This window comes from Meriones unguiculatus, chromosome 3, assembly GCF_030254825.1.
Source record: "Meriones unguiculatus strain TT.TT164.6M chromosome 3, Bangor_MerUng_6.1, whole genome shotgun sequence".
Taxonomy (NCBI): Eukaryota; Metazoa; Chordata; class Mammalia; order Rodentia; family Muridae; genus Meriones; species Meriones unguiculatus.
This window is the reverse complement of record NC_083351.1, coordinates 57419168-57446891: the sequence shown is the minus strand read 5'-3', so window position 1 is coordinate 57446891 and position 27724 is coordinate 57419168. Positions and strand designations below refer to the sequence as shown.

General features: G+C 44.3%; 1 protein-coding gene across 1 annotated transcript in view; it reads right to left on the bottom strand.

Annotated features, from left to right (window-relative positions):
- Igf2bp3 (insulin like growth factor 2 mRNA binding protein 3) overlaps positions 1-27724 on the bottom strand; it is a 130805-nt gene that overhangs the window by 27941 nt on the left and 75140 nt on the right. Inside the window, exons 4-9 of the mRNA XM_021641790.2 lie at positions 21290-21341; positions 21138-21201; positions 9414-9695; positions 3488-3622; positions 1901-2023; positions 217-352 (exon numbers count right to left, since the gene is read on the bottom strand). Coding sequence (XP_021497465.1) covers positions 217-352; positions 1901-2023; positions 3488-3622; positions 9414-9695; positions 21138-21201; positions 21290-21341 — 792 coding nt within the window. The remainder of the gene's footprint in view (positions 1-216; positions 353-1900; positions 2024-3487; positions 3623-9413; positions 9696-21137; positions 21202-21289; positions 21342-27724) is intronic.

Sequence of the window (27724 nt, the reverse complement as noted above, 5' to 3'; positions counted from 1 at the left end):
TAAAGGAGCCAAGGCTCAAAAGCTATCTAAATTTGTTAGTAATCACAGAGACAGCTAAGCCCAATGCCAATGATTCAGGTCATCCCAGGGAACTTGGTGCTGAGAACTCATTTCAAGCACTTCTCACACTGGTGTCACTGAGAGAGTTCATACTGAGCATCGAGAAACACCTTTGAACTCTCCATGAGAACATGACAGCCCCACACCAGAACTAACATTCATGGAAGCAATATCATTTTCATAAGACTCCCTGATTTTCTTCATTATTTCTTCCTCTGCCTTGGCACACGTCTCAACATTGCCTTTAACTGTGATGGTGCGCTCCGGATTGTACAGCGTCAGTTCCTGCAACCTGCAGGCAGAGAAGAGAGAGCAAGAATGACAGGAGGAAGACAGTGACAGTCATTCAGCCGTGCAAGGCAACTGAAATCAATGGCCAGGGGCCGGCATCCTGAGACGGTGGAGGACAGGCACTGAAAACACAGTCCAAGACTCCTAAGGACTTCCTGCACACATGGCTTCAGTACGGCCATGTTTAAAACACGGCTCACTTCCTGACCCCTCTTCACCCTGACAGCGAACTGAAGAGGGGTGATCAAAAGGATGTGCAGTGCTACCAGGAAGCTCCTAGTCTTTACTGGCCAATTCTAGACAGAAGCAGCAAGTTTTCTCCAATATTTTCGGAATTTAGATTCAAGTAGGTAAAAGGAAGTAACACATATCAAGTCATCTTGACTAAAATTTGTAATGGTTCATAGCTCCCTTAAGAAACATTATGAAATTCCTTGCTTAGTCCAGGTCCTGCTGAAGCTTCAAAAGCCATCAGAAGGTATGTCTGGGTGTACCTAAGCCTACATTAATCAGCAGCCTTGAGAGGAAAAGCAACATTTACCCCTGGAAGGGGACTCTGTACCTAGACTCAAAGGATGGAGGTGGGAGGAGGAGAGGAGGAGGCATGACTGCCTTTTAACACCCATTTTCACTGCTAGGGACAGTGGAGATTAACCGGGCACCAGATGGGCGGGCGGGGCGTATGTTGTTCCTTTTCCTCGTATGTATTTAAAATGTAAATCACACAATGAAAACATGAGCTCTACATAATGGAGCCTAAGTTTCCTTAGACTATGTAAGTATATAATTCAAACCTCCATTCTCAAGCCATCTCTGTCAAGCATGTTGTACTGTAACGTTATCATTCATTTTCATCAGTCATTTCCCACTTTCTGGGGTTCTATGATAGAAACCAAGGATCGTCACTCCAATCAGGGAAGATTCCTTATTATCACAGTAGGTGTGTATGCCGTCTTATAGCCCACCTCTAAATCATGCCCCTCACAAGGAAATCTGCAGTCTCTACACACATGGAATAAAGCTGACTTGTGCAGGCACACTGGGAACAGTTACTTATGAATTCAGAGACTTCATCACAAGACATTGCCATGTCCAGCACCTTCTCTCGCTTGGCCCACTCTCTCTGCTTAAGAGCTGCCCTGTGGACAGGCTGGTGCTGATGTCCTGAGCTGCCCTGGATCCCTGATCCACATAAACCAGCCATGCAAAGACTAGTGCATGGCTAGTGCCTTCAGTTGTCAAGTGGTGGAATAATTTGTAATACACCAAAGGAAAATAAATTAGGTTATAATTCCAGCTTGGGAAATAAATGCCAAACAATGCCAGGAAGGCTTCAAGTAGAAAATATGAATGTTGAGTAGTAAGCTGCCTGCCGCCTCTGTGAGAGCACTCTCAAGACAGTTAGGAAGAGGGCAGGTAGAGGGCTGACAGAAAGGCCCTCAGTCTAAATGGAGAGCAGAGACAGCTGCAAGCAGGGACCATGCACAAAACACGCAGCCTAAAAACAGGATCTGAAGGATCCCGAATTCACAAACAAGATGGCACTCACGGAGATATTGTGATTTTAGTGTCCGTGTCTTGCTCAATTTTTTTGAGGTTTCTTCCTTCTTTACCAATGAGACGGCCTACAAAGTTATTGTGAGCTAAAATCTTCAAGGGGATCTCCTCCGTGCTGTAAATAGAAAAACGGCCATAAAGTCAGGGAGAGTAAACCACTCAGATAAAAAGACAATGTTCTGTCATTAAACATTTACTCCCTAACTACTGAATGAAAAATGTTACACTGCCTCCAGTTAAAGGTGAGCTGGCAATTAACCTACATTCCAAGAGCTCATGCAGGATGGCGGGTACACAACAGCAGGCATTTACACAGGAGTTCACCTTGAAGACAGTTTTTCTCTTACTCACATCAGGGAATATCTATACTCGGTGATAGATTCTCTTAGTCAAAGTGGAACAGGATGCACAAACGAAAACAGTACAATCCTAGGATAACCTTGAAAACACACACCTGGAGATAAACCAGTACAAAAACCCAACAGCGGCCACACTGGGAGAGGCTGTATGAGGAGATAGGGAGCTTTCCCTCTGGATTTGGTGCTTCTAGGGAGCCTTGCTTTCCTCCTCTCTTTCTGGTGGTATATGTGTGTATACACATGAATGTAGGGATACTCACCCATGAGTGCACATGTGCTGGCTGGAAGTGTCAAGTATCTGCTCATCACCTTCTTTTAAGACAGGGTCTCTCACTGAACCTGGTGCCCACTGATTTGCCAGACTGGCTGGCCAGAGAAGCCCCAGGACCTGCTGCCCTTACCTTCCCCAGGCTAGAGATACACAAATGCCAGCAGCACAGCCATTCTCGACATGGGTCTAGGCACCCAAGCTCACACTCACAACCTTCCATGGTAGGCACCTTACCCATTGGGCTGCTTACTCAGCCCCCTTTCAGAATTTCCACATTACTTATCACTCTTTTAAAATGCCACAGGTGGTTCCACTGCAGTGGGTTTACCCTTTATTTTCTCTACACTAAAAAAAAAGATTATATGCACACAAAACACTTATCAAAAAAAACATACTTACAACGGCCTTTACAAAGTAAATAAAAGTGATGAGGTCCCACGAGACCTCCTTGATCCTTGCTCTGGGCTCTGTGTTCAGTGCATCAAAGTAGCATACTCCAACCTAACTTCCCAATAGCAGAGACACTCAGTTCCAGACTGCATCACCCAGATCAATCCCCAGTTGCCCTTAGCACAGGATTAGGGGCTTTCACAGCTCCGTGCCCTATTGTGTACCGGAGGGCTCGGTATAGACAAATGCAATGTCCAACATCTGCCAATAAAGGCCTAGGGCTGACTGGGGTGAATCCCAAATTACTTCTTGGCCCTAGGTTGCCTGTCCCCTAGCTGCACTTCTCCCCATTATTGCTGCTTGTTCCATTTCTAAGTATGAATGGATATGGAGTATTTCGCTATCTAAAGACTTAGCGTTTTACACTAAGCCAACAGTGACAAACACTAACTTGTCAGGATAGCACTTCCCTCTACTGGTTAGCAATTTCCAAGAACAGCGTCAGAGAAATCTACACAAAGCAGAGAACCCTCTTGGCAGGCTAGACCTCGTTACTCACAATTTTATATCTTGCGCTTCCTTATGCATAATCTCCAGAATAGACTTACAAGCTGCAGAAGTGCCTTCAGGGGTAGAGAGGATAGTAATGGACTTCTCGGCGGCCCCTGTATTCTCCTTACGATGGACATCAATTCTGATAGCAGGCAAGAGGAGAGGAAAATGACAAGAGTCAGTGCATATTCACACAAGGAATCATCAACCACCAACTGCGAGCCCCAGGATTGTGGGCCAAGGAAGACCCACTTTATTAAAAAGCAGAACCTGTTCAGCTGTCAACACCAGTACATTACAGATTTGAGATGTTTTCAAGACAAGGTACCACATATCCAGGCGGGCCTTAAATTCGCTACAAAGTGAAAAGGAAAGGGCCTTGACTTGTGACCCTCCTCCTCTGCCTTCAGAGTGCTAAGACCACAGGCTTTCACAGACATGTCCAGGCCATGCTAAGACCACAGGCTTTCAGAGATATGTCCAATCCATGCGAACCTGGGCTCTTCGTGCATGCTTCTTGTTATGGCGGGGAATCTTGACTGTCCCCCGGACACAGTTTAAATCTCCAGGCACGTCTGAGAATTTATAGATTGGAGAAGGCGTGCCCTAAATGGGGACAGTACTATTTTGTGGTCTTAGGATCCTGGATTGCATAAAAAGGAGATAGCAAGCTGAACACAGGAGCCTGCATCCTTCTCGGCTACCAGACTGTAGATGCAATGTGACAAGATGCCTCCTGCTCCGGCCACTGCCACTACTATGGCGGGTAATCTTCTCTAGAACCGTGAGCCAACATGTCTTTCCTGCCTTAAGTTGTTTTAGTCGGACTCTTGTCCCAGCAGACACAGGCACCCAATACACTGAGCAAGCACCAAACTTCAGCCCCAGCCAACAGGAGTGCTCTCTTTTCTCAATCCAATCAGGTACAGACATCTTTTCATTCTGCCTAAGCTGTGTGTGCTTAAGGCTTCCTTTTATATGCTCAGAGCAATCATGTAATGTCAAGAGCCTGAGATGCAGAGAACTGTGCATGTCAAGCGAGCCAGGGCTGGAATCCCACACCCAGGTCCCCTGTTAAACAAAGGACACCCACCAGGCACCCTATAGTAGACTTTACTTATCTAGCATTTTGTTTACACTCTTCTTCCTCATTGATAGATAAACAACAAACAGTGATGGGAATGGAACTAAAAAGGTGCATGCCTTTAATCCCAGCAGAAGCAGGCCAATCTCTGAATTTGGGACCAGCCTGGTCTACAGGGAGAGTTCCAGAACAGCCAGAGCCAGAACTATATACACATACACACACACACACACACACACACACACACACACACAAACTGTCTTGAAAAAAACAAACAGAATCCAAATAGCCCAAAAGCAAGTTGTCAATAAACTAGACTAATGTTTAAACCAGCTAGTAATTATATATATATGTCAATTAATACATGATTTTTTGTTGTTGTTGTTCTAGACCTGTAAATGTTTTAAGATGCATAAAATTAAATACTGGTGAAGTGAAGGGTAACGAAGCTGATCCACATTTTTGGTGGCAAGTTGGCGGGACCAACAGAAGGTATAAGGCTGACAGATTAAAATATTATTGTTGCTGTGGACGACCTTTGTGAGTATGGACACGCACATAGCACAGTGCATGCATGGAGACCAGAGAACGCTCAACCCCTCATTCCACTTCATTGAGGCAAGCTCCCTCTTCTTTCTGTTTGCTTTGTACTCCAGGCTAGCTGGCCTGCAGTCTTCTAGAGTCTCCTTTCTCCACCTCCCAGTAGGAGTGCTGGTCAGCGATGTGCACCTGCGTCCAGCTTTTTACGTGGGTTCCTGGGGTCAAGCTCCTTCGGCTCTGACTGCAAGCACGCTCACCTGCTGAGGCATCTCACAGGCTCCTCACCATTTCTGGCCTAACTACTCAGAGTCCTGCTTCTCACCCTCAACACTCATACATTTTAGGCCACGTTCATTCTTTCGGTGGCTCTAGCAGCAGCTGTGGCCTCTGCCTATGAGATGACAAGAGCACCCTTTCACTCAGGTGTAACAACCAAAAACATCACCAGAAACTGCCAAAAGTTCACTCAGAGAATCACCTCTAGTCAGAAACCACTGGGGTGTTAGTGTTCACTGTAGCACTATTTCTCTTAGGAAAAAAAAAAATCTGGAATTATTACTATGCTTGTTGGAACAAGAGGGTTAAGTAATTGCCTGTATGTATCACACAGCTGGTTTCCCTTGTGTGATAGCAGAGATGGTGCCCAGGACACTGGGTGCAAGGAGCCAAGTACCATTAAGCTACATCTGTAGCTACTTTTTACAAAATGTAGTAACATAGTAAGTAGTCCTTGATCTTAAGTGGAAATATGCAATACATACCATGTGTTATATTTTTTTAGGTTACAATAGATGCAAGTAAGTCCTAAATATATCCTATATAAAGATACAACAGCCCAAACCTAATGACACTGGGGTGACAAGACTCTAATTTCATTCTTTTAAAAATGTGTGCATTTGTGCATTTTTAATTAAACATGAATTAAGTTTCCTGTTGTGAGAACATTAACTACCTCTAAGCAATTGCTGGGTGGTCCTTTGCATTTCTTCATCTCTTAAGGACCCACTGTTATGAGAACAGCCACTTCAACAAGCCAATAAAACTAAGGCTTGCATTTCATTTTATTAGGATTTGCCCCAGAATTAAAACACGTAACTTAGGGTAATATAGAAATGAAACAAGTAAGAACTATGCACTATAATACATAAAACTGTGTCTAGATAATAGCTCCAATCCCAGGGAACATCTTCCCAACCAACTTTAAAACCTGCTCGCTATCAGCCATGTGTCTTCCATTAACATGGTCACAGCCCCTCCCTTGGTGTATCTCCACCCTCTTACTGCGCTGAGGGCTATAAAACTCTGACCCCAAGAAGGGAATGTTGCTCTGGTGATCAGCACCCTCCCCTGGGACTATTCCAGAAACAGGGGTTCTGGTAATGATTAGTTACAATGGCAAGAATTAATTAAATCCACCAGCAGAGCTCTGCAACTGAATCAGCAGATATGACAAAAACACTCCCTTCTGCTTTGCCCCATCTGCCTACCTTAAGTAAACAGTTCAGCTTAAGCCATGGCTCCTTTATCTGACAGATCTCATTAGCAGCTAAGGAAGGAACAAAGCTCGCTAAAGCAAAAAGCAACCTCGTACTAAGTCCCTGAGGTAAGCGGCGGAAGGAAGCGAGACTCTGCGCTTTCAGATGAAAGCTGGGTAAACTGATCCACATCCCAGCTTCTTCAACCATGGGTCACAGACGCATATGGGACCCATTATTCAATGTGAGGGCTGTGAAGATTTGTCCAATAGAAAAGGCTTCTTTCTGAACATGAGGTGACCAAAATTCATTTCCAAATGGAATGGAATGAATGCAGTGTGCTCTGGAAGCACTTGGACATGGCTCATGTAGCCTCACTGCAGCCTTGGTTCTGAACAAGCACCATGAGCACTTGTACTGCACCGCTTGTGCCCGCACAGCAGGGATCATGGCCTTCAACACCTCAGGCGCAAGGTGATGCGAACCAGTGTTCTTACCGCACAGCCAACCTTTTCCGTTCTTAGAGAAACAATGTTAAACTGAGAAAAACAAAGGCTTTTTAACATTTTCCTACATTCTCCAACACACATCAAACAGGCATATCTTTGCAATGTACTGTGTAGAAGTATTTGATTTTAGAAATTGGTGTTTGAGTTGCTTATTTGAGTTTCATTAATAAAAAAAAAAATCAAGTGATTTTTTTTGGCTTGGGATTAGGATAGAATTTTCAACAACTTATGGGAGGGCCTAAATATACCTGTGCCATTTTGTACTACATATTTATGCTGAAGCTGCATGCTCAACACTGAGTACAGAATCAAAGCGTTGATCCGCTGTGGAAAACTTGAAGATGCTCTGTGTCCCGCAAGGGCAACTACTTAGCCAAGATTTAATTCTTCATGTGGCAACAAATAAGGCATGTGCCTCATTACTATGCAAATCAGTCTTCACCTTTAATCAATGGTAAACTCACATGAATACCAAATAATTATTTCAAGAATAGATTTTTAAAGAATGTATTATTAGTAAATGCTTGATTTGAACCCTGGAGACCATTTTCTGAAAAATATGTAAAATTTTCTCAGAAAAAAAAAAAAAAAAGGATCATGAGCAAAATTTAAGAAGCCTTGACCTAAATAATGGTTCAATTGTTCTCCCCACCCACTAATTATGAGTTTGGAATCATTAATTTTGCACACAGGTACCCAACACCAGTGTCTCTTGCTTCAAAGTAGGGGTGAGTAGAACAGGCTATGTCAGCAGGGCTGGGTAAACATGCAAGCCTGGCTAGATACAATTCCTTTAAGTTCTGCATGAGAAGGAGTCTCCCAGCTGACTGCAGCAAAGGGCCTGTGACGGACAGGGAGGCCTCACCGAGGCCCAGGAACCGCACAAAACGCTTTATTTTCAGGAAACGACCATGCTCAATTTCTCTAATCACATGAAACCCTTATTCCTACTGAATTTCAAAAGTAAAATCATCTAGTCATTTCTGCAGCTGGATCAAGCTGCAAAAAGATGCTGTTTGCATACAATCTCTTCTCCCATTAACTTTCTTCCTAGAGAATTCAGTTCTTCTGGGAGCATGGCTGAACAGGGCCAGCAATGTATTTGTAGCACTCTATGGAGGCAGGCGTGGAGGGAGTGTTCATCAGCAAGCTTCTTTGAATCAAAACACCCACAAACTGCACGGTTTCCAGGGTAAACAAGTAACCTGTAACGCAATGGAGTTTGCAGTCTGAAACAGGGTCTTAGATTTAGGAGATAGGTTTCAAACTAATTTGTGTACAGTCATCTTGTTCATTTGGCAATGCCGTTAGCTTCTTGTGTATCAGGCAGCGGCCCTACACACTGGAGCCGTGAGGATAAATGACAAGAGTCCCTGCCTGACTCCAGAAAAGTGGGCTCTGATGCATCATTGGGATTTTCCAAAATCTGAAAGCCTGCCAAATACCATTATCAAATATCCTCAAGAAAAAGGCATTCCAGCTTCTGGCTTAACCACAGGACAAATTTAGACCAAAGGATGAAACCCATTTTTTTTTAATGTTACTTACTGTGGATGTGTCTGGTGTGCATGAGAACGGGTGAGTGAGTGCACGCCTGAGTGTGCACGGGAAGACATCGCAGGAGGGGCTGGGAAGTGGCTCGGCAGGTAAGAGTGCTCACTCCCCTTACAGAGGAGCTGAATTCATGCACAAATTTTTGAGAAGTCAAAGGACAACTTTCGGGAGCCTGTTTTCTCCTTCCATCGTGGGATGCGGGGATGGAATGCAGGCGGAGGTAGGAGTCCTCGCAGTAAGTGCTTTCACTTTCATCTTGCCAGCCCTTTGTGAGTTATTTCATGTAGCCCCAGCTACTGTCAAACTCACCATGTGGTTAAGTCCTCACCTTCCCGTCCACACCTCCTGAGACGGTGCGTACTACCACACCCAGCAGAAGAACTGGTCTTCACAGAAGTGAACACAGGCTAACACGCCATCTCTATACTGATGCCAAGACAAAATGGCTGGGCACTGCAGGCTGTCGGGGGGACAGGAGGCAGACCTGAGGCATGTGACTGCACACTGCCCTGTAGTCGCTTAGGGCCTTTCCCACCACAGTGGCATCGAGTACCATTTGTTTTCCGTTCATGTGAGAAAAGGAGGTTTCCTTGGAGGTTTTATACAACCAACCACGCATGATCAGAGAACAAGGCTTCCCCCTGCCACAGTCCCAAGTATTGGAAAAAGAGCTCCCAGCTCCGTTCAGAAGGACACCAGGTTCCTGCATCTCACTCCCTCACACTAAACACAAAGGGAAGGCAGGATGGCCACCCACGCCCACATACTCACTTAGACTGGGTCTGCTTGGTGATGTTCCGAATGGTGGCACCTTCTTTTCCTATAATGGCTCCAACAAACTGGGTGGGAACCAGCAGGCGCAGAGGCAGGTCACAGGGTTTCTGCTTGGACAGTGATCCTGGAGATGCCTGCCTGGATGAGCCCCGATGCCCCGGGCCCCGGCGCCCTCGGAGCTGCGGTGAGGGATTTTGCTGGACGGCAGCTTCGTCCGGGATGTAGGCAACCTTGAGGGTGAAGTTCTCCAACTGGAATCCATTTAGTTTGTCTAAGGCTCTGAAAGTTCACCAGAGACAGTGGTTGGGAAGGGAAGCAGTGACGTGGGAGCCTGACACAGCAGCACCAACTCCTCCTCACTAGAACTATCAGTCTCGACACTGGTGAATAAATCCTATAACTGCCCACATTCTTCTTTGAAGTCTACACCCAGGGAAGGCCAACAGGTTCCAAAGGCATACAATTTCTCTCAGCCAGTGAGAAACAGAAACAAAAATCACGTTCAAGTCTTGATTTGGTTCAATCAAGAAGTTAGTAATAGCTTGGAAATACTGCAAGGGAAGGAGACGGAAGCTCCAAAGTCAGTCATCCCTCATCCCACTCCTCCAAAGCAACCACTACAGGGTACTGGTTGTGTGCTTAGTAACATTTCATGGAGGCCAGGCAAGCAGCACGGGCAGCTCCTCATCTTGGGTGGGGTTTTGATCTGATCTAGGGGAGGGAACCAAAGCAGGGAGGAAGAAAAGGAAGGTGAGAAGTTACTTTTCTAGTCATCCATCTATTGTACTTTGTATCTGCTTGATGAGAACTTGAGGCTTTGCCCACATTTCCAACTTTATTGTAACATTTCTATGGACTGCACACAATTCTGGCACACATCCCATTGTGTTTTGAAATTAAACGTATTATTTGTGGAGGTGCACCGGGACATGTAAAAGTCAGAGGATGACTATGGGAGTCAGTCCCCTCCTTCTATCTCCATGTGGGTTCCAAGGATCAAACGCCAGTTGTCAGGCTGCACTGTCAAGAGGAAAAAAAAAACAAAAAAAAACAAAAAAACCTTGCTGAGTCATCCTGCAGCCCCTCCAGACCAAGAATCAGGACATCCAGTGCCCCAGGAGCCCGTCAGGGCCATTCTTGAGTAGTTCCTCAACTTTTCATATCAGAACACAGACTAATTTTACCCTTTTGTTGTTTTTTTGTTTTTGTTTTTCAAGACAGGATTTCTCTGTGTCTCGTTGGCTGTCCTGGACTTACTTTGTAGACCAGGCTGGTCTCAAACTTACAGAGATCCGCCTGCCTCTGCCTCTGCCTCCCAGAGTGCTGGGATTATAGGTGTGTGCCTCCACGCCCGGCTAATTTTACCTTTTCAGCATCTATGTAAGTACATGTGAGCACACACACTACGTGTCCTCTCATGCCTGCTCTTCTTTCTACATCACTTACATACTTTATGTACAGGGAAGCTTAGTGAAATAGAATACACTGCAACATGGTGCAGTACATAGAGCCAAGACTTCAAGTATTCATACACTGGTGCTCTTAACATACACTTTCCTAACACTCCAGAACACAGCAAAATGGATGGCGGGGGGGGGGGGGTGTCTCTCCCACTTTTCCTGGAAAACTGAAGTCCTTGGTCAGATTCTGTTTAAGTGGACTCCAAGCTCAGCTCATGCAGGTAAAGATAAAAGCATTAAGCACTCTCAGGTGGCTCCATGCTTCACTTCTGGCTTCTTAGTTCATTTCCTTCCTTGAACATCTACTTTTCAATTCTTAGATGGACAGAGGAGGATGCAAGGTGGTCTTGCCACCACACAGGTCTGGAAAGATGGGATGGGAGGCCCAGGCAGGCAGCCACGAAGGCTCACAGTGTCTTAGGACTAGACTCCTGTGCTTTCCCCTCATTTCTCCCTGGCCCTACACTCCCTAGAATACGAACCCTTGTCCAAGATCTGCAGCTCCAAAACACAGCAGAACCAGGTCTCTGTCACCTGTGCCACACTGCTAAGTACCTCTGCAAAGGGATCAGCCCTTTGCACTTTTCACACACACACAGGAATGAGTGTTCAGGGTCTCCTCGGCCTGCCTGTGCAACGCCCTGTAGCTGACTTTTCTTCAAATATACTGTGTCAGGGATTTCCCCATGATCCACAAGTACTACAGGCCGGCTTGTTACCAATGCCCTGGGGACAGACCCCTCACACACTGGTCTTTGCTTTCTTTTCCTCTTAGGTGAAAATAGATTAAGGGTTACAGAACACAATGCCTATTTCTGAAGAGAGAAAATGGAGAGGTTTTTTTTTTTAATACATAGGTGCATATTCACTATACATAACTGGGGTTTCAATTTTAAAGATTTAAAGTAATTTTAAAGGTCAGAAGAAATCATTAAAGATTCTTCCAAAAACCTTAACTAATTGAAGGGATCACAAATCCTTCTGTAGACATAAAAAAAGAAAAAAGAAAAAAAAATACTCAGTGTCTACCCTTAAGTATAAAAATTTGAGCACTGCTGGCTTCAGCAGTTAGCAGAATCTTACCGTGGAATGAAGCCAGAAATGTTACAAAACGGGTGAGAGAGATACACAGACATCCTTCTTCATGGGATAAACAGAGGAAAGCGTATGTTGCCAGATGCTTCTGTGTATTTTGGAACAATCTAAACAAAGACACATGTGTCCCACGAAACAACTCTCACAACTTAGAAGAAACTGTTATACATTCTACTGCACTGCTTTACATGGCATTGCTTCCAAAGAAGGGGTTCTCCCAGGAGAAGATGAGAAAGCATAAAAGTGGTGGTACCCAGTGCAGTCAGGGACCCACGGCCTCAGCTCAGGCCACTCGGGCAGTGAGAAGCCAACCCTACACCATGTGCCTCCGGCTGTGCGTGTGACTGACACAGCCGATCCAAATGACATCAGGACTTCAGAGAGCAATAGCTCAGTCTCCTTAGTTTATGGACTTCAGATGAACTGCTGAAACCTTCCCGTGCGGGCTGGTATTCAGCCTTGTCATGTGGTGGTGGTCTGTTCAGTATGTGAGAAAGGCTGAGAGAAGACCTGTCATAACCATTCAACACAACTTGGAAACCGAATCACGTGCGACTTAGATCCTGTTTTTCACTAGCGCTCACGTTGCTCTGTTGCTATTCTAAAGCATTGGGAAGATGCCAAAGATGCCAAGGAGATGGCTCAGTGGGTAAAGGTGACTTGCTGGCATGAGACTGAAGATCTGGGTTTGATCCCAGTAGAAGACAGCATTGACCCTGGATGTTTTCCTCTTACTTCCACACATGTGCAGACTCACATGTACACCACACACACACACACACACACACACACACACACGCACACACACACACACACACACACACACGCATCGTCCATACTCATGTATACAAACAATAATAAATAAACACATTTAACTTTAAAATAGAGAAAATGTGTTTGAGTATTTTTCTGGTTTAGCTGTATTAAGTTTACTGGGGTAACAAAAAAGGCATCTAAAATAGGAAGTTCAACCTGAGAACCAAAGGCAGGGAGAAAAAGAACAAATAAATAGGCAGAAGTTAAACCTACCACACACATAGCTATCTGGATGATAAAGAATATGGATGGCTTGTAACTAGCATTCTCATTAGCTTGACTAATAAGTAGCCATGCTACCCAGGAGACCATTTTTCTGTTTGCTATTCATTGCACCACATAGAAACTAAAGATTAGACTGATGGGCTCCGTCAGTGTCTTTCTAGCATCTGGACCCAATGTCTCATGCCTGCTAAGTTCATGTTCTTCCACAGAAAGATGCCACCAACCCACAGTCTCCTTTTCTTCCTTCCGTATCTCTGCTATCTGAGGTACATCCTAACAAAATGAGGTTTAACCATCTTTAAAAGGTCACAAATGCTCTTCTTTCCTTGTACCATGATTCGGTTTTAAGGCTTCTAACAAAACTCATGGTATTTGAAGACGGAATCTTTGGGGTTGGTGAATATAGATAAATAAAGGGACCAGGTAGGGCCCTAACCCAGTAGAACTATGGCTTCATCAAACAAGGCAAGACCTGAGCTAGAATGGTCAGCTCTGCCATATGAGTTCTGCAGAGCCTCGGTACTCTACAGCATCTCCACTGGCAAGAAAAACCTCATCAGATACAGCCACTGAATCTTGGCCTTATTCTTATGGCTCATATAAGCCTGTATTCCTGCCTGTGGCACCCAGTGGCAGCTGCAAGAAACTGGGAGGCATACCAAGAATTAGAAGTCGGTAATTAATGGAGCACAGAGTAGCAAAAGTCTTAAAAACACCACTGCACGGATGCATATCAACTATGAACAAAGCAGAGTCACTTACTCAGACGGCTTCGCGACTAAAGTGTTACTAACAGAAAAACCTAACAGAAAAACCAAAACCAATACTGAGGGCGCAGTCTGGTCAGGGAAGTACTTGCTGGGGAAGCATGACAACCCACATTTGATCCCCAGCACCCATGAGAAAGGCCGGGGATGGGAGCACACACTTGCAGTCCCAGCCCAGGAGAAGCAGGGACAGGTGGATCCCCAGAGCTCAGTGAGTTCCAGGTCCCAGCAAGAGACTGTGTCTCCAAAGGCCAAGGTGGAGGGCCACAGAGACAGCTCAGCCCAAAAGGCTGCTGCCAAGGCTGATGGTCCAAGACCAGAGGGTGGAGGGGTGGGCCTGACCCCTGAAAGCTGTCCCATGATCTCCCCTCACATACGGTAGCATGTGAATGCACACACATGTGCAAATAAATAAATATAACTTAAGAAAAAAACCCACAAAGCATTGTAGTCAAACAAACTTTGAAAGCTATAATGTATCGAGCAAAAACTACAAAGGTGAAAATTTAACTGTTCATTTCTGAATGACATGAAATTTGGCTTGTTGCTTGTCTATTTCTTTCATTTCTTCTTTTGATGTTTTTGTTTTGTTGTTTGTTTGTTTTTAGACATGGTCTTGTTACATAGCTCAGGCTAGACTAGAACCAACAATCCTCATGTATCAGTCTTCTGCACTTCCTTCCCATAATAAATCTACTTACATAATTTTTAAAGTCTAAAAAGGATTTTCCTCCTCAGCTATCAGTCAAGTGTTACTTCAAACACTTAACGGTAACTTTATGACCTACAAAGCAATCTGCAAGAATGGACCTAAAGCACTGGTAACTTTGGGTGTTTGTTTTAGTTTGAGACAGGGTCTCATGAAGACTGGCTTCCCACTTGCTTTGTACCAAGGATGACGCCTGGGATGACAGGCATGTACGCCACACCAATTCATGCAGCGCTGGGACTACAACCCCAGACACTCCACCAACAGCAGTACATCCCTTGTCTGAGCCGCATTTTCTAATAAAAACAGAAATAAGAATCTAAGCCAAAAAGTGAGATCAAAACATCTACAAACTCCAGTACGTTCTTTTTCATACACGCAGACCCTCCAGAGAGCAGCATGTGAATGCTCTGCCTCAGCTTCCCTGGGAGGAGGAAAGAACCAGAAACTTAGGCATCCCTCTCTGTACAGAGCAGTTTCTTAACAGAAACTTTTTTTAACAGCTTTCAAACTTTTATTTCATTATTTAGTAACATAAAATTTAAACTTAAAATAGATACATAGTTCTGATATGAGTGCTACCAACTTTGCCTTTTCTTAGCCACAAGGTGGCAGGAATTTCCAGGGCAGATTCTGTCTGGGACAAAGCTGTATGGAAGACTCCTCTCAAGCACAACCTAGGTCTAGAACTGATGGTGAGCCATTGCCCACAGCACAGTACACTGAAGAGCAGCCGGGCAATTCCCAGCAGCGATGAACATGTGCAGGAACACAGTGGCTGCACAGGGAGTGTGTTGAAAGGAACAACCTAGTTCCAGCACCCTCGTTAGCTAAGGGCTGCACGGAGTACCACTTTAGGATGGGCAGGGGGTGGGGCTTTGTTGTTGTTTTGAGAGAGGGTTTTTCTGTGTAGCCCTGGCTGTCCTGGAATGGACTCTGTAGACCAGGCAGGACTCAAACTCGGAGATCCGCCTGCCTCTGCCTATGAGTACTGGAGTTAAAGGCGTCCTCTCCCACCGCCAGGCTTCCAGATGGTAGAATGACTAAAGCGGGGGAAAGGGGCAGGAGAAGTAAGGCCATCAGAACGGACATCCAGCGATCTCCATAAGACTCTTGGGTTTCTCTTGTATTCTATCCAGCAGGAACTAGGCTCTACTAACTACTAATACAGATCACTGTACATTAGACACTCCCCTCACTGAGCTCCTGGTTTACTGAGGGCGAGAGCATGTCCAGCTTGCCGCTCACATGCTTCCATCCTCACAGTTAAAAGTGGCTGGACACCTATGGCCTACAAGGTGGTATTTTTCTTGCATCTGTAAAACATCAACTTTACAATCCTGCAACAACATAGACCCCAAGGTCTAATATAAAATGTTATAATTTTTTTATAAATAAAAACACAAACAAGGAAAACTAAGAAGTTTTTCTTCCAGTCTCACTTATGAAAATAGGGGAAATTACCACGACCACGTTCTCTTTCTAGACTGGCTTCTAGGAAACCCTATCCATGGAGAATATGGAGAAGCAGACACAAAACACGAACAAGCCCAAGCTCTATGAAGCTAACACAACTGAAAATAGGATTCTGGGGCTGGTGGACACTTGGCAGGTACAGGTGTTTTCCGTGCAAGCCTGATACCTGGAGCTCAATCCACAGAACACATAGAAAGGTCTTCACTGACCCTTACAGAGTCTGACTATGAAGATCTGACTCAACACAGTCATCCTTTAACCTCTCTGGGGTCACCTAGACACACACCCTCCTTCTCTTCCTCCCTTTCCTTTCCCCAACATGCACCCCCAATAAGTTTTAAATATAAATACAAGTTCTAATTCTACTTGAATTTATCCTGTAGATATACTCATACAAAAGCAATACCTATAAAACTGATTTTCCATGCTGTTTATAACTGAAAAAAAAAAAAAGAAGTTGATTTAAATACCCAATTTGGAATTAGCCACTTAAGCCATTACACATCCTGACAATCACATTCCGTGCATTTAAGGAAGTACATTTACGAAGGCACATCTATAGAACAGTTGTAACGGTGAAGAAGAAAACCCCACGTGGCTGTCTCACAGAAACCAAGCTCCCTGGCACCCTCGCAGGAAGGAGGCTAGCACTACAGACATCTCTCCACCATTCACACCCTGACCCACAGAGTTATCATCAAATCTCAGAGTCCCATTTGTGTCCCCATTTGAGGATGAGTTTCCATCCTCCTCCCTGGCTTCTCTTTCCTTTCCTAGTAGCACCATAACTGCTGCCTCTGGGGAGCAACCTACCTGAACTCCCACTCTTAAAAAAAAAAAAAAAAAAAAAAAAAAAAAAAACTTTTGGAAAGTGTTATTTTAAGATTATTATGCCATGTGACTGCATGCTCGACGTTGCCAGAGGTCTTGCGCCCTCCTACAAGGGGCCGCAGAAGGTGGAGCTGCCACGTGCGTGGTCCTGGGTACTGGGCTCCAGTCCTCCCACGCTGAGGCTCTCCAGCCCAAAAGTACCATCTTCACACCAGTATTCTCCCCTTTATGACCGTCCCTTACCCTCTCTCCTCTTGTTAGTCCCCTTTGGTCCCAGTTACACTTCTATTTTCACGTCATATATGCATAAGCAATCTTATATTTAAAATCTAGAACCATAAATGAAAGATGACACATTCATTTTCTCAGAGCCGCTTAATTCACTATGATCTCTAACTGCATCCGTCTTTCTGTAAATCATGAACTTCACTGTTTTATGGCTTTAAATATTCTGTGCATAAACCACTCCTTCCTTGTGCATTCCTGGTTTTGGAAACCTCAGCATGCTCCATATCCTAGCTACATGAATAGCGTTGGAATAGACATTATGTGCAAGTGATACGCTCAACTAGAGTCCTTTGCGAAGATAACCCAAAAGCAGTAGAGCTAGGCCAGCCAGCCCGCCACATTGTTACCAGAGTGGCTGGACCACCAGCAGTGAGTAAGGCTTCCCCTTTGCCCTCGTCCTCACCAACATTTGTTGCTTAGTTTTTGTTTGTTTAATGGGAGCTATTCTGACTGGGAGAGATGGAATTCCAATATAGTAGTTTTATTTTACATTACTAGTAAGGTTGAACTATTTCTGCATGTTTATTGGTCATCTGTATTTCATCTTTTGAGAATGGTCCATTCATTTTAATGGGTTGTTTATTAACTGTACTGTCTGGTTTCTTGTTCAGTTTATTTCATTGTATATTCTAGATATTAATCCTCTGTCAAACATATGACCAGCAAAGATTTTGTACTCTTCAGTAGGCTGTCTCTTCACTCGATCACTATTCCCTTTGTTGTTCTAAAGCTTTCATGTCTCCAGGGGTTCCCATTTGTCAACTGCTAACACTACCTCCCTACTCAGAAACCACGGTCGGGCGTGGTGATGCCTCCAGCATTATTCTTGGTCACCCAAGGTCTTCTGTGGTTCCATAAATTATGGCATGGGTGGTTAAACCTCTAGATTTCTTTTGGTAGCATATCCAGTTTCACAATGTTAACTCACTCAGTTTATGAATGTGTGAAGTCTTTCCATCTTCTAGTGTTTTCAATTTCTTTGAGTGTTTTAAACTTCATTGTAAAAGATCTTTTTTTGTTTTGTTTTGTTTGCTTCCTTGGTTAGGTTTATTCAAAGGTATTGTTATTATTTATTTAGTTAGTTGTTTATTTATTGGCTGTGGATGGGTTATTTTCTTGATTTCTTTCTCTGTATATCTGTCATTTGTATACAAGAAGGCAACTGACTTTCTTTTTTTAATGTTATGTTGAACCCTGCTACTTTGCTCAGAGTGGTTATCAGCTTTAAAGGTTTTCTGGTGTTGTCTTTACAGTTTTACATGTAAAATAACAACATCTGCAAGTACGGATAGTTGGACTTGTTTTTTGATTTGTAACCCTTTATTTCTCTCTAGTTTGAGCGCTTCAGAAAAGACTTCAAATACTACATTGAGAAAGAGAGAAAAAAACAGAGGCTCTTGTTCTTGGTTTTAGTGAAAATGCTTTGAGGCTTTTTCCATTTAGTATGAGAGTATTACAGGCTTGTCATAACAGCCTTTATTAGGCTGAGATATATTTCTAGTGTCTTTAGAGTCCTAGCGTCTTTAGGCTTTTCTCATTAAGAGATGTTGGATCTTTGTTAAAAGCCCTTTCCGCATGTATGGAAATTATTTAATGATTTCTATCTTTGAGGCCATTTATGTATAAAATAATTGATTTCTATTGATACATATCTGGAATGGAGCCAAGTCAATCATGGTGAAACATCTTTCTGGGTGAAACATCTTTCTGATGCATCACTTAATTCATTTCACAAGTATTTTATTGAGAAATTTTGTATGTAGCTAGAGGACTTTCTTATTAGTGTTTCAATCTCACTGCTTATTACAGATCTACTTAATTTGTTGTTGTTTTGGTTTAATTTTGTTCGGTGATACACATCTAGACGAATGTCCACCTTAGGTTTTACAATTCAGTGGAATACGTGGTTTTTGTTTGTTTTTTAAGGTAAATTCTAATGGTTTTGTCAATTTCAATGATATCTGTTGTAAAGTCTCCTTATTAAATTAAGTCTTTTTTTAATGATTTATTTTTTTATTTTATGTGCACTGGTGTTTTATCTGCATGTATGTCTATGTAAAGTTACTGAATCCCCTGAAAGTGGAGTTATGCAGACATGTAGGTGTTGGGACTTGAACCTGGGTCCTCTGAAAGAACAGCTGGTGCTCTTGGCTGTTGAGCCATCTCTCTAGCGCCTCAATTAAGTCTTAACTTGGGTTTTCTCTCTCTCCCTTAGTTTGGCCAAAGATCTGTCAATTTCGTTTATCTTTATAAAGAACCAACTCTTTGTTTTGATACTTTGTATTATCTCTTCAGTTCCATTTCATTAATTTCTGCCCCAATCTTAATTATTTCTTTCCATCTGATGGGAGGACATCAGGAAAAGTAAATAGAAAGGAAAACTTGTGGAAAGGGCAGTTTTGACTAAAGTTATAATGAAAAGAACAATGTGAAGAAATATAATCAATCAGACAACCTGAAAAAGGCCAGCTCTCAGGACACTGAGTATAGGGACCCTACACTCCGCGCTGTGTGCCTTCTTCAGAAATGGCGTCAGAAGGAAAATGAAAAAGAAAGGAATAGAGAAAAAGGAGGAGAAGGAGCGAGCACGATGGGTGCTGTCTGTGTGTAGTCTACTCTGCCGGGTCCAGCACCTCCGTGCTCCTTCCCCAGCTCCCAGACAGATGCAAAACTTTGCAAGCTCAGCTCACAGAAGCTGGTGCCACAGTGAGCGCTTCTCCATGGCACAACTCTGGCAGTCCTCCAGGGAGGAATAGGTTGTGAATGTTGTTCTTGCTCCTGGCAGACCGTTGCCAGGACAGGCCACAGGTCTGCCATCCAGATAAGGTGAGAGGGCAAATGCTAGCCCTAAACCTGGGCATCATCTCCAAGCTCTCAGTCACCCACCTGGCAGGCTGTCCACCAGCTGACTGTAAATGCTGGTCCTGCCCCCTGAAGTCCTTCCTGACATCTGGTAGATATCCTGGAACCTGAGTCTGTGGCCCCGCAGACCCTGGCTCTGATCAGGTTCCCCCTGGCTGAACAATGCTCAGTTCTGATAAAGTTCATCCCCTTAAGCCTAGAGGCTATCTGCTGGCTAAGTTTCAGGGTAATAGTCACTCCCAGGACACTTGCTCTGGGGCTCTCAAGCTGCCCATTTGGCAGGGGTCTTTTAGAAAAATCTCTTTGTCCAGCTGAGGACCAACTGGCTAAACTGTGCCAGCAACAAGGCTCCTACAGGCTGCCAGCTGTCTCCTCGCACACGCAGCACCCAGCATAGGTGCTCTCCAAGATCTGGATGAGACTCCTCCCCTCCAGCTAGACGCTGTCTCTCAAGTTCAACCTGAATTCTCACTGTTAAAAGATTGTTTCATTCCCCTTTCCCCTTTAGGGCTTGGGGAATGGCCAGAGTGGTCCTTCCAACTCTTCCACAGAAAAGAGCAGTCTGTTCCTGCCCTCTACCCGATGAGAGTTTTAGTCACAGCGCTGGCTGCTAGGTATCGCCTCTGCATTCAGGTTCTAGGCCAAGCTATCAAAGGAAGTTTCTGTGGGCCCCTTCCTTTCGCTACCAGTGCTTGCAAAATTATCATGGGTTGATCCAAAAAGCTGTCAATTGCAAGTTGCATTGGTTCTGTGTCTGCTCACTGTTAGTAAGCTGGGTCATTACGACCAACCTCAGAGAGGAAAATGACACCACTTAGCTGTTGTTAGTTTCACGCACAGCCAACTTACCAGCTGCAGATAACAGAGTACTAAAGCACCAAAATAAGAAGGCAAATTAACTTGGAAAAATATTCAGGCCCAAGGCTTTTTGCAATAGGGTATAGTTTAGCTTCCTACGTCACTCTGCAAATGCTATTAAAGACAAATTTTTAAAATGTAACAAACCTTAAATCCACGCAGATTTTCACTACTCATGCAGAGTTTAAAAGGCGTAATTGCAGACTCAAAGCGTACAAAATAAAGTTTCCTTTTGCGACCCACCAGCTCGTCTTCAATTTAGAAGACCACAAAACATAAGTGACTGTACTTAACCTAGTTATTATAGATAGACAAGAAGTTTCAGGCTGCTTACTGTCTAGCTTGGTCCTTACTGGAGTAGGTTACATTTACGACTGCAGTTTCCGAGTCTGTGTTCACTGGGGGGAGAGAAAAACAGAGAACTGGTTAGTTTTCTTTCCACTTCCTTCCTGTTACAAATTTGAAAGCAATTCAGGAGACAAGTACCTTGCTCACAGCTCTCCACCACTCCATACTGGACTAGTAAACTATCCAGGACCTAGCAGGATGGGAGAGAAAATCGTAAGTTTTGAGTTTCCCAAGGTATTAAGCAGGGCAGGAATATGTTCTCAGATCACAAGTAACCATGATGGAGAAGATTCAGAGATGTAACTGGGGCTCTGAACTACAGAACCGCAGGAACACACTCACTGCTTCTCTCTGCTGCCCACGTTTGATCCAACCTTCCACCTCTTTTCTGGTGGGTACCCACCACTCTCAGCAACCTCTGGAGCAGCTCCCCAGCTCTTGAGGCAGACGGCAAGTTGCATATGTTTCTCATACACAAATGCATGATCTTACTTCCTCCATGGATTCATGGTCATAGGACAAGGCCTCCGTTAAAGAGATTTCTCTCTAAGACAAGCCCTTTCAAAGAACTTCCTTCTATAGCCCTACTGTGTCTAGAAGGATGAGAGAGGCACAGGGAACACAGCCAGTTTAAAGCACACTTGGAGCAGCCACTAGCACGCAGACGCTCCTGAAGGTGGCAGGAATGTCTGTAGAGCCGCACTACTCTGACAGAGAAGCAATCAGACAGTAACTATAGGCTCATTATAACAAGAACTGTCTTTGTCTCATCTTAGGCGTCAACTTTTTAGCTTCCAAGGGTTTTCCCTCCCTTGAAATGTTACGCAAAATTAGTTTCTATGTATTTACAGCAAATTGCTTATTAATTTAATTGCCAAAATATAAAAGGCAGAAGTCCCTGAAAATGCTCTCTGGCCCTAGGGCACAGTAAACTGTTAAGAGGCATGCCACATTTTAAAGGTAATTTCCTACTTCATAGTGGTTTCTTCCTTCTTAAGCACTCCCTTCAAAGGATATTTCACCTTCTGTTGTATCTTTGAGCTTCTGCCTACCTGCTGCCCAGAAACATGTTTTCTTCTTCAAGGAAGGTGGCCTCCTAACTTGTTAACAGAATGCCTTCCCCCCCCCCCCCCGCCCCTTTCCTTTGAGAGAAGATTTCACACAACCTAGACTGGCCTCCAACTTGCTGTGTAGCTGTCACTTGGACGTGCTGAAAGGCGAGGTGGTATAAGGATGGTTATGGAGGAGGGCAGCAGGCAATAAAGGGTAATTACCTATTTAATATGTTTACGGACTCATTCTTAGGTCTTCCTAAAAGCAATTTGTTCAGTGATTAAATATATTAGCTTTTAGTTTCGCTTCTGCCACCTTGTCTTTATTACTCCACAGACAAAGCTAGGTCCTGTGACCTAAAGACCACGTGGGTAAATCCCACATGAGAAAGCCAGTGCAGCCAGTGTTAGCCGAAGGCTCCACTGGCCACGGGGCCAAAATGTCCATCTGCACAGGGTGTATGACGTGTACTTACACATGATGCAGAATGCATACACACAAATGCAGATACACATCGCTGCACACACAATGTGTACCCACAAACGCACATACATGTGCATGCACAAGTAAAATTTGAAGCTTAGGAAATGTGTAACAAAATTTTACTGCATATTATTTTATTAGGTTTAACATATTCAAAACAAAATTTCTTAGCCAGGCATAGTGGTGCACGTCTGTAATCCCAGCACTCAGGGAGGCTTACGCAGGCGGATCTCTGTGAGGTCCAGCCCAGCCAGGTCTACAAAGTGAGTCCAGGACAGCCATGGCTACACAGAGAAATCCTGTCTCGAAAATAAAACAAAACAAAACAAAACACAAAAGAAAGACAGAGAGACACACAGAGAGAGAAATAGGTCTAACATCAATCTTTTTGCTGTAAGCATTATTAATACCACAACCTGTTACCACGTGGGAAGCTTACATCCAGGTTGAGGAGGGATTTCAGTGGGTCCTACGTGCCTTAAAACTTTTATGGACAAGTCTAGGGATAATCATGACTCAGAACGAGGGAGACTGCCAATGGCCTAATTATCCTCCAGGCTGGGTGAGAGCCTATGATCCCAGCACCCAGGAGGCAGAAACAAGTGAGTTTGTTTCTAGAGCCAGCCTAGTCTACCTAAGGAGCTCCAGGCCAGCCAGAGCTACATAGTAAGACCCTGTCTCAGAAATTAAGTTAAAAAAAGAAAATCCTCAAAAATGAAATCAGGCCCTGTCTGAGCACGTGTTTCCAGGTAAGTCATCACTCTCCAGGGTACAGGTATCCCTTACTAAGCTGGCTCACTGCACATTCCGTGGGAAGATACGCTGTGCTCCTGTGAGAGTCACACCTACAGCCTAGCCCGTTCGTGTTTCTTTTTAGCTGAACTTCTTTTCATTCAGTATTGTTGAATGCTCCCTCCCCTTCTCCCCAAATCCCTTACATATTTCTAACAGTTCCACCAATCTTTCACAAATCAGAATCCATACCTAAATGAATTTATTTCACTCAAGATGGATTGGAAACATTTCTTAATGCTTAGTGAAGTTTAAAACCCAGCTGAAGGGGGTTTTTGATATAAGCTAAAAGCAAGGTCCTGGTAGAAGTTTTTCCTTTTAGGCCTTAGGACTTAATCCCATCCAAATACATAGGATCTTTGTGTTACGTTGTTTACCCAAAAGCAAGAACATTAAGGAAAGAGTTACATGATAACTTGATAACTTCAAAGCTTTTTTTTTTTTTTCCCCTGAACACAGTGGTGAAGAATCAATGTCATGTTGAATAGTGGTGGCACAGACCTTTAATCCCAGCACTAAGAAGCAGGCAGATCTCTGTGAGTTTGAGACCAGCCTGGTCTACAGAGCCTGCAAGCTCCAGGACAGCCAGAGCTATACAGAGAAAGCCTGTCTTGAAAAAACAAAACAATCAAACAAACAAAACAACAACAAAGAATCAAAATCATTCACAACAGCCTTGAGTAGAAACTACCTTGCCACCTGTCAGCTGGTGAGTGATGACGAAAATATGGTATTCCCCTACAAAGAACTATCATTTGGATATACACTACTGTACAGATGAACCTTGAAAACATTATGCCAAATAACAGAAGCCAGGCACACTGTCTGACTCCACTGTATGAATGTCTAGAACACCAAATCCCATAAAAGCACAAGCCAGACAACCGATTGCTTAAAGATGGGGAGAGGGAGAAGTGTCCAGCAACAGCTGGAGGTTCTTTCTGGGGTCACAAAACTTTCTAGGGGCTGGAGAAACGGCTCAGAGGTTATTCTTCCAAAGGTCCTGAGTTCAATTCCCAGCAACCACACGGTGGCACACAACCATCTATAGTGAGATCTGGTGCCCTCTTCCGGTGTGTAGGCAGAACACTGGATAAATAATAAATAAATCTTTAGGAAAAAAAAACTTGCTAAAGTCACAGTGATGGTTGGAAATAAACCGTGACACACTAAAAACCATTACATTCTGTATGTCAGAAGGGGGGTCGTAGAGTACATGAACTCCATCTCAACAAAGCTATTGAGTATTACTGAAGTTCAATAAATGACAAAATTTTATGTATGTTGATATTCTGCATTGATGTACATCAGTTTCCTGGAGATCAAAACATTCCATCAGGAGGAAGCTCCTGAAGCAGAAGAAGAAAAAAACTCAAAAAAGCTTCAGGAAGTCCCTGAAATTGACCACATGCACTAGGCCCCTCCCTGCCTATGAATAAGCAATAAAAGCCTCAGATTCAGGAGAGTGGAGCTGCAAACAAGACACTGAGCCCAGGCCAGCTGCCTAGAAGCAGCAGGAACCAGCCAAGCTCACTCCTTTAGATCAGCTGCAGCACCTGGAGAGGATACTCTACAACCTGTCAAGCTGCCTTCAGGCTGTTGAGTGTGCTCCTGGTCCTGAGCTTTATGAGATGTCATCCCTGCTGGGGTGGGTTTTGGTAATACAGTCACCAAACTCTGAATCACTTCTACTGTAAGTAACCCCCTCAACCCACATTCCTGTACATAATCACCATAAAACTCATTGGCTCACCAAGTTAGACTTTGGTGGTATCTGTACTTTGGTCTGTTGTGGATTCCCTGAGGTGAGCAAAAATGTGTATTGTCTCCCCGAGGAAATATCTGGTCGCACAACATGCCTATACTCATGAAAATACCACAATCATCAAGAAAGCATGCGTCACTTCAACCTACTAGTGTCATTTATTCTTACCCATCCATGATTCTTTCACTAGATAGCTGAAAACATCCATGCAGCTCTAGCTCCAATGTGGCTGGCCTTCCTCTGCTGCCCCAGCCTCAGCTCTACCCCAACAAAACTAGCCATGTTGCAGCAGGAAGCGTAACGCTCAACTGAAACCTCCTGTCTTCTGGCTGCTCTCAGGCCAGCTCCTCACACTGATCCACGAGCCCACTGTGCTTGCCTCCAGCCCAACTTCCTGCCAGAAGCTACAAAACCTTGAAGGGGTTTCAGATCACAGATGTGCGTCGTCCATACTTCAGCATGGCTATGCATGTGTATATAACCTGTTCTTCACCGTCACACTAGCTGACAGGTAACTCCTAACACACACATATGGCCTCACTCCTACTATGCTTTTCGCACTACAACTGTCTTTAGTTTTCCACGTGGTGATGGGATCAAGAGGACAACACAGGGCATGATGGACCCTGTGCCAATCCATATCCAGCAGCTCCCTTTCATCCCTTCTCCAAACAAAGATGCACAGAGCTCTAGTGCTGAGAGACAAGCTCGTGGCTCACACTTGCCTACTCCACACCTAGCTGAGTGACACAGAGATGAAAAGTCACAAAAGAGTGTTTCTGCCTACTGTGGTGACACGCAGCTACAACCCCAGTGCTCAGGAGGCTGAGGCAAAAGCTATCAAGAGTTCGAGGCCAAACTATACTATATAATGAAATCCTGTCTTTAAAAAAAGGCTTTTGCAATCATCCTGAGTGAGGAAACCCAGATCCAGAAAGAAAAATATGGTATGTACTCACTCATAAGTGGATATTAGCTGTAAAGTAAAAGACAATCATGCTACAGTCCACAGACCCAGAGAGGCTAAGTAACAAGGAGGACTAAAGGGGGGAATGCAAGGCTCTCCCCACGAAGGGGAAATAGAATAGATTTTGCAGGTAGACTAGGGGAGGGTGGGGAACAGAGGAATAAGGTGGAGGGGAGGAAGGGAGAAAATCTGGGAGAAATGACTGGAAGTAAGAGACATTTCAGGGGCATATGGAAACCTGGTGCAATGGAAGCTCCATGGAATCTATTAGAGTACCCTAGCAAAGACTCCCAGTAATGGGGACACAGGGCGTGAATGGGCCATCTCCTGTGACCAGGCACGTCCTCAAGTGGAGGGACTGGGACACCAACCCAGCAACAAAAACTTTAACCTACAGTGTGTCCTGCCTGCAGTGTTCTGGGACTGGAGCCTAGTATAAGTGTCATCAGAGAGACTTCATCTAGCAATCAATGGGAGCAGACACAGAGGACCACAGCCAAACATTGGCTAGAGGTCAGGGAGTGTTGCTAAGGAGTGGGGGATGAAGGACTGGAGGAATAAGAGGGGGTCAGGGACACACCACAAGAGCATAGCCCACAAAATCAACTTGACTGGGACTCATGGGTATTTGCGAGATTGGGAAACCTGCAGGGGCCTGGATTCTCTGCATAGATGCTATGTCTGTAGCTGGGTGTTCTTGTGGAAATCCTAACAATGGGGGCAGGGGCTGTCCCTGACTTTTTTGCCTACTTTTGGGACCCTTTCCCGCTACTAGGTTCCCTTGTCCAGCCTTGATGTGATAGAATGTGTGCGGTCTTAATGCAGCTTGTTATTCAGTGTTTGGTTGATGTCCCCAGGAGGCCTGCTTTTTTTGAGGTGGGGAGAAAGACAGTAGGAAAAGGAGGGAGAAGAAACTTTGGTTGGAATGTAATACATGAGAAAATAATAATTTTTTTATTAAAAAAGGCTTTTGTCCTGAGTGCAAAGAAAGCTAGTCTTCGGTTCCATGAAAAGTCCTTGGTAGTTTAAGCTAATAGAGGCACTTGTTACAGACTCATGAAAAAGCAGCATATGTACAAGGTCATTCTTAGCACCCACACTGCACTGAAATTAAAGTACAACTCAAAAAGCAGGAGCACCCAAACACACCCACCCACCCGACTGATAGCCTTCCAAACCTGGAATTACTTTTAGAGACTAGGGAAGGCTCATGTCAAATGAAGTGGGACATGTCCATAGAAGTCACTGTGCAGAGCTGGGGATGCAGGACGAGGGAAGAAACATCTCAGGAATAGACCTTGTTCTTGCATCTCTGTGAAAAGACTACCTATGTGTCAAAAAGCAGTCATGCGCGCAGATACCAAGAACCAGTTCTAGTAAATACCCAAATCAAATTAGATAACAGCACCACCTTATTGCCTCTCCAAAATATCACCGACACAATACTGTGGACAAGACTTCCCTTCTGTGGACAAGACTTCCCTTCCAGCAGTTTGAGGACAGCTTCTGTGTT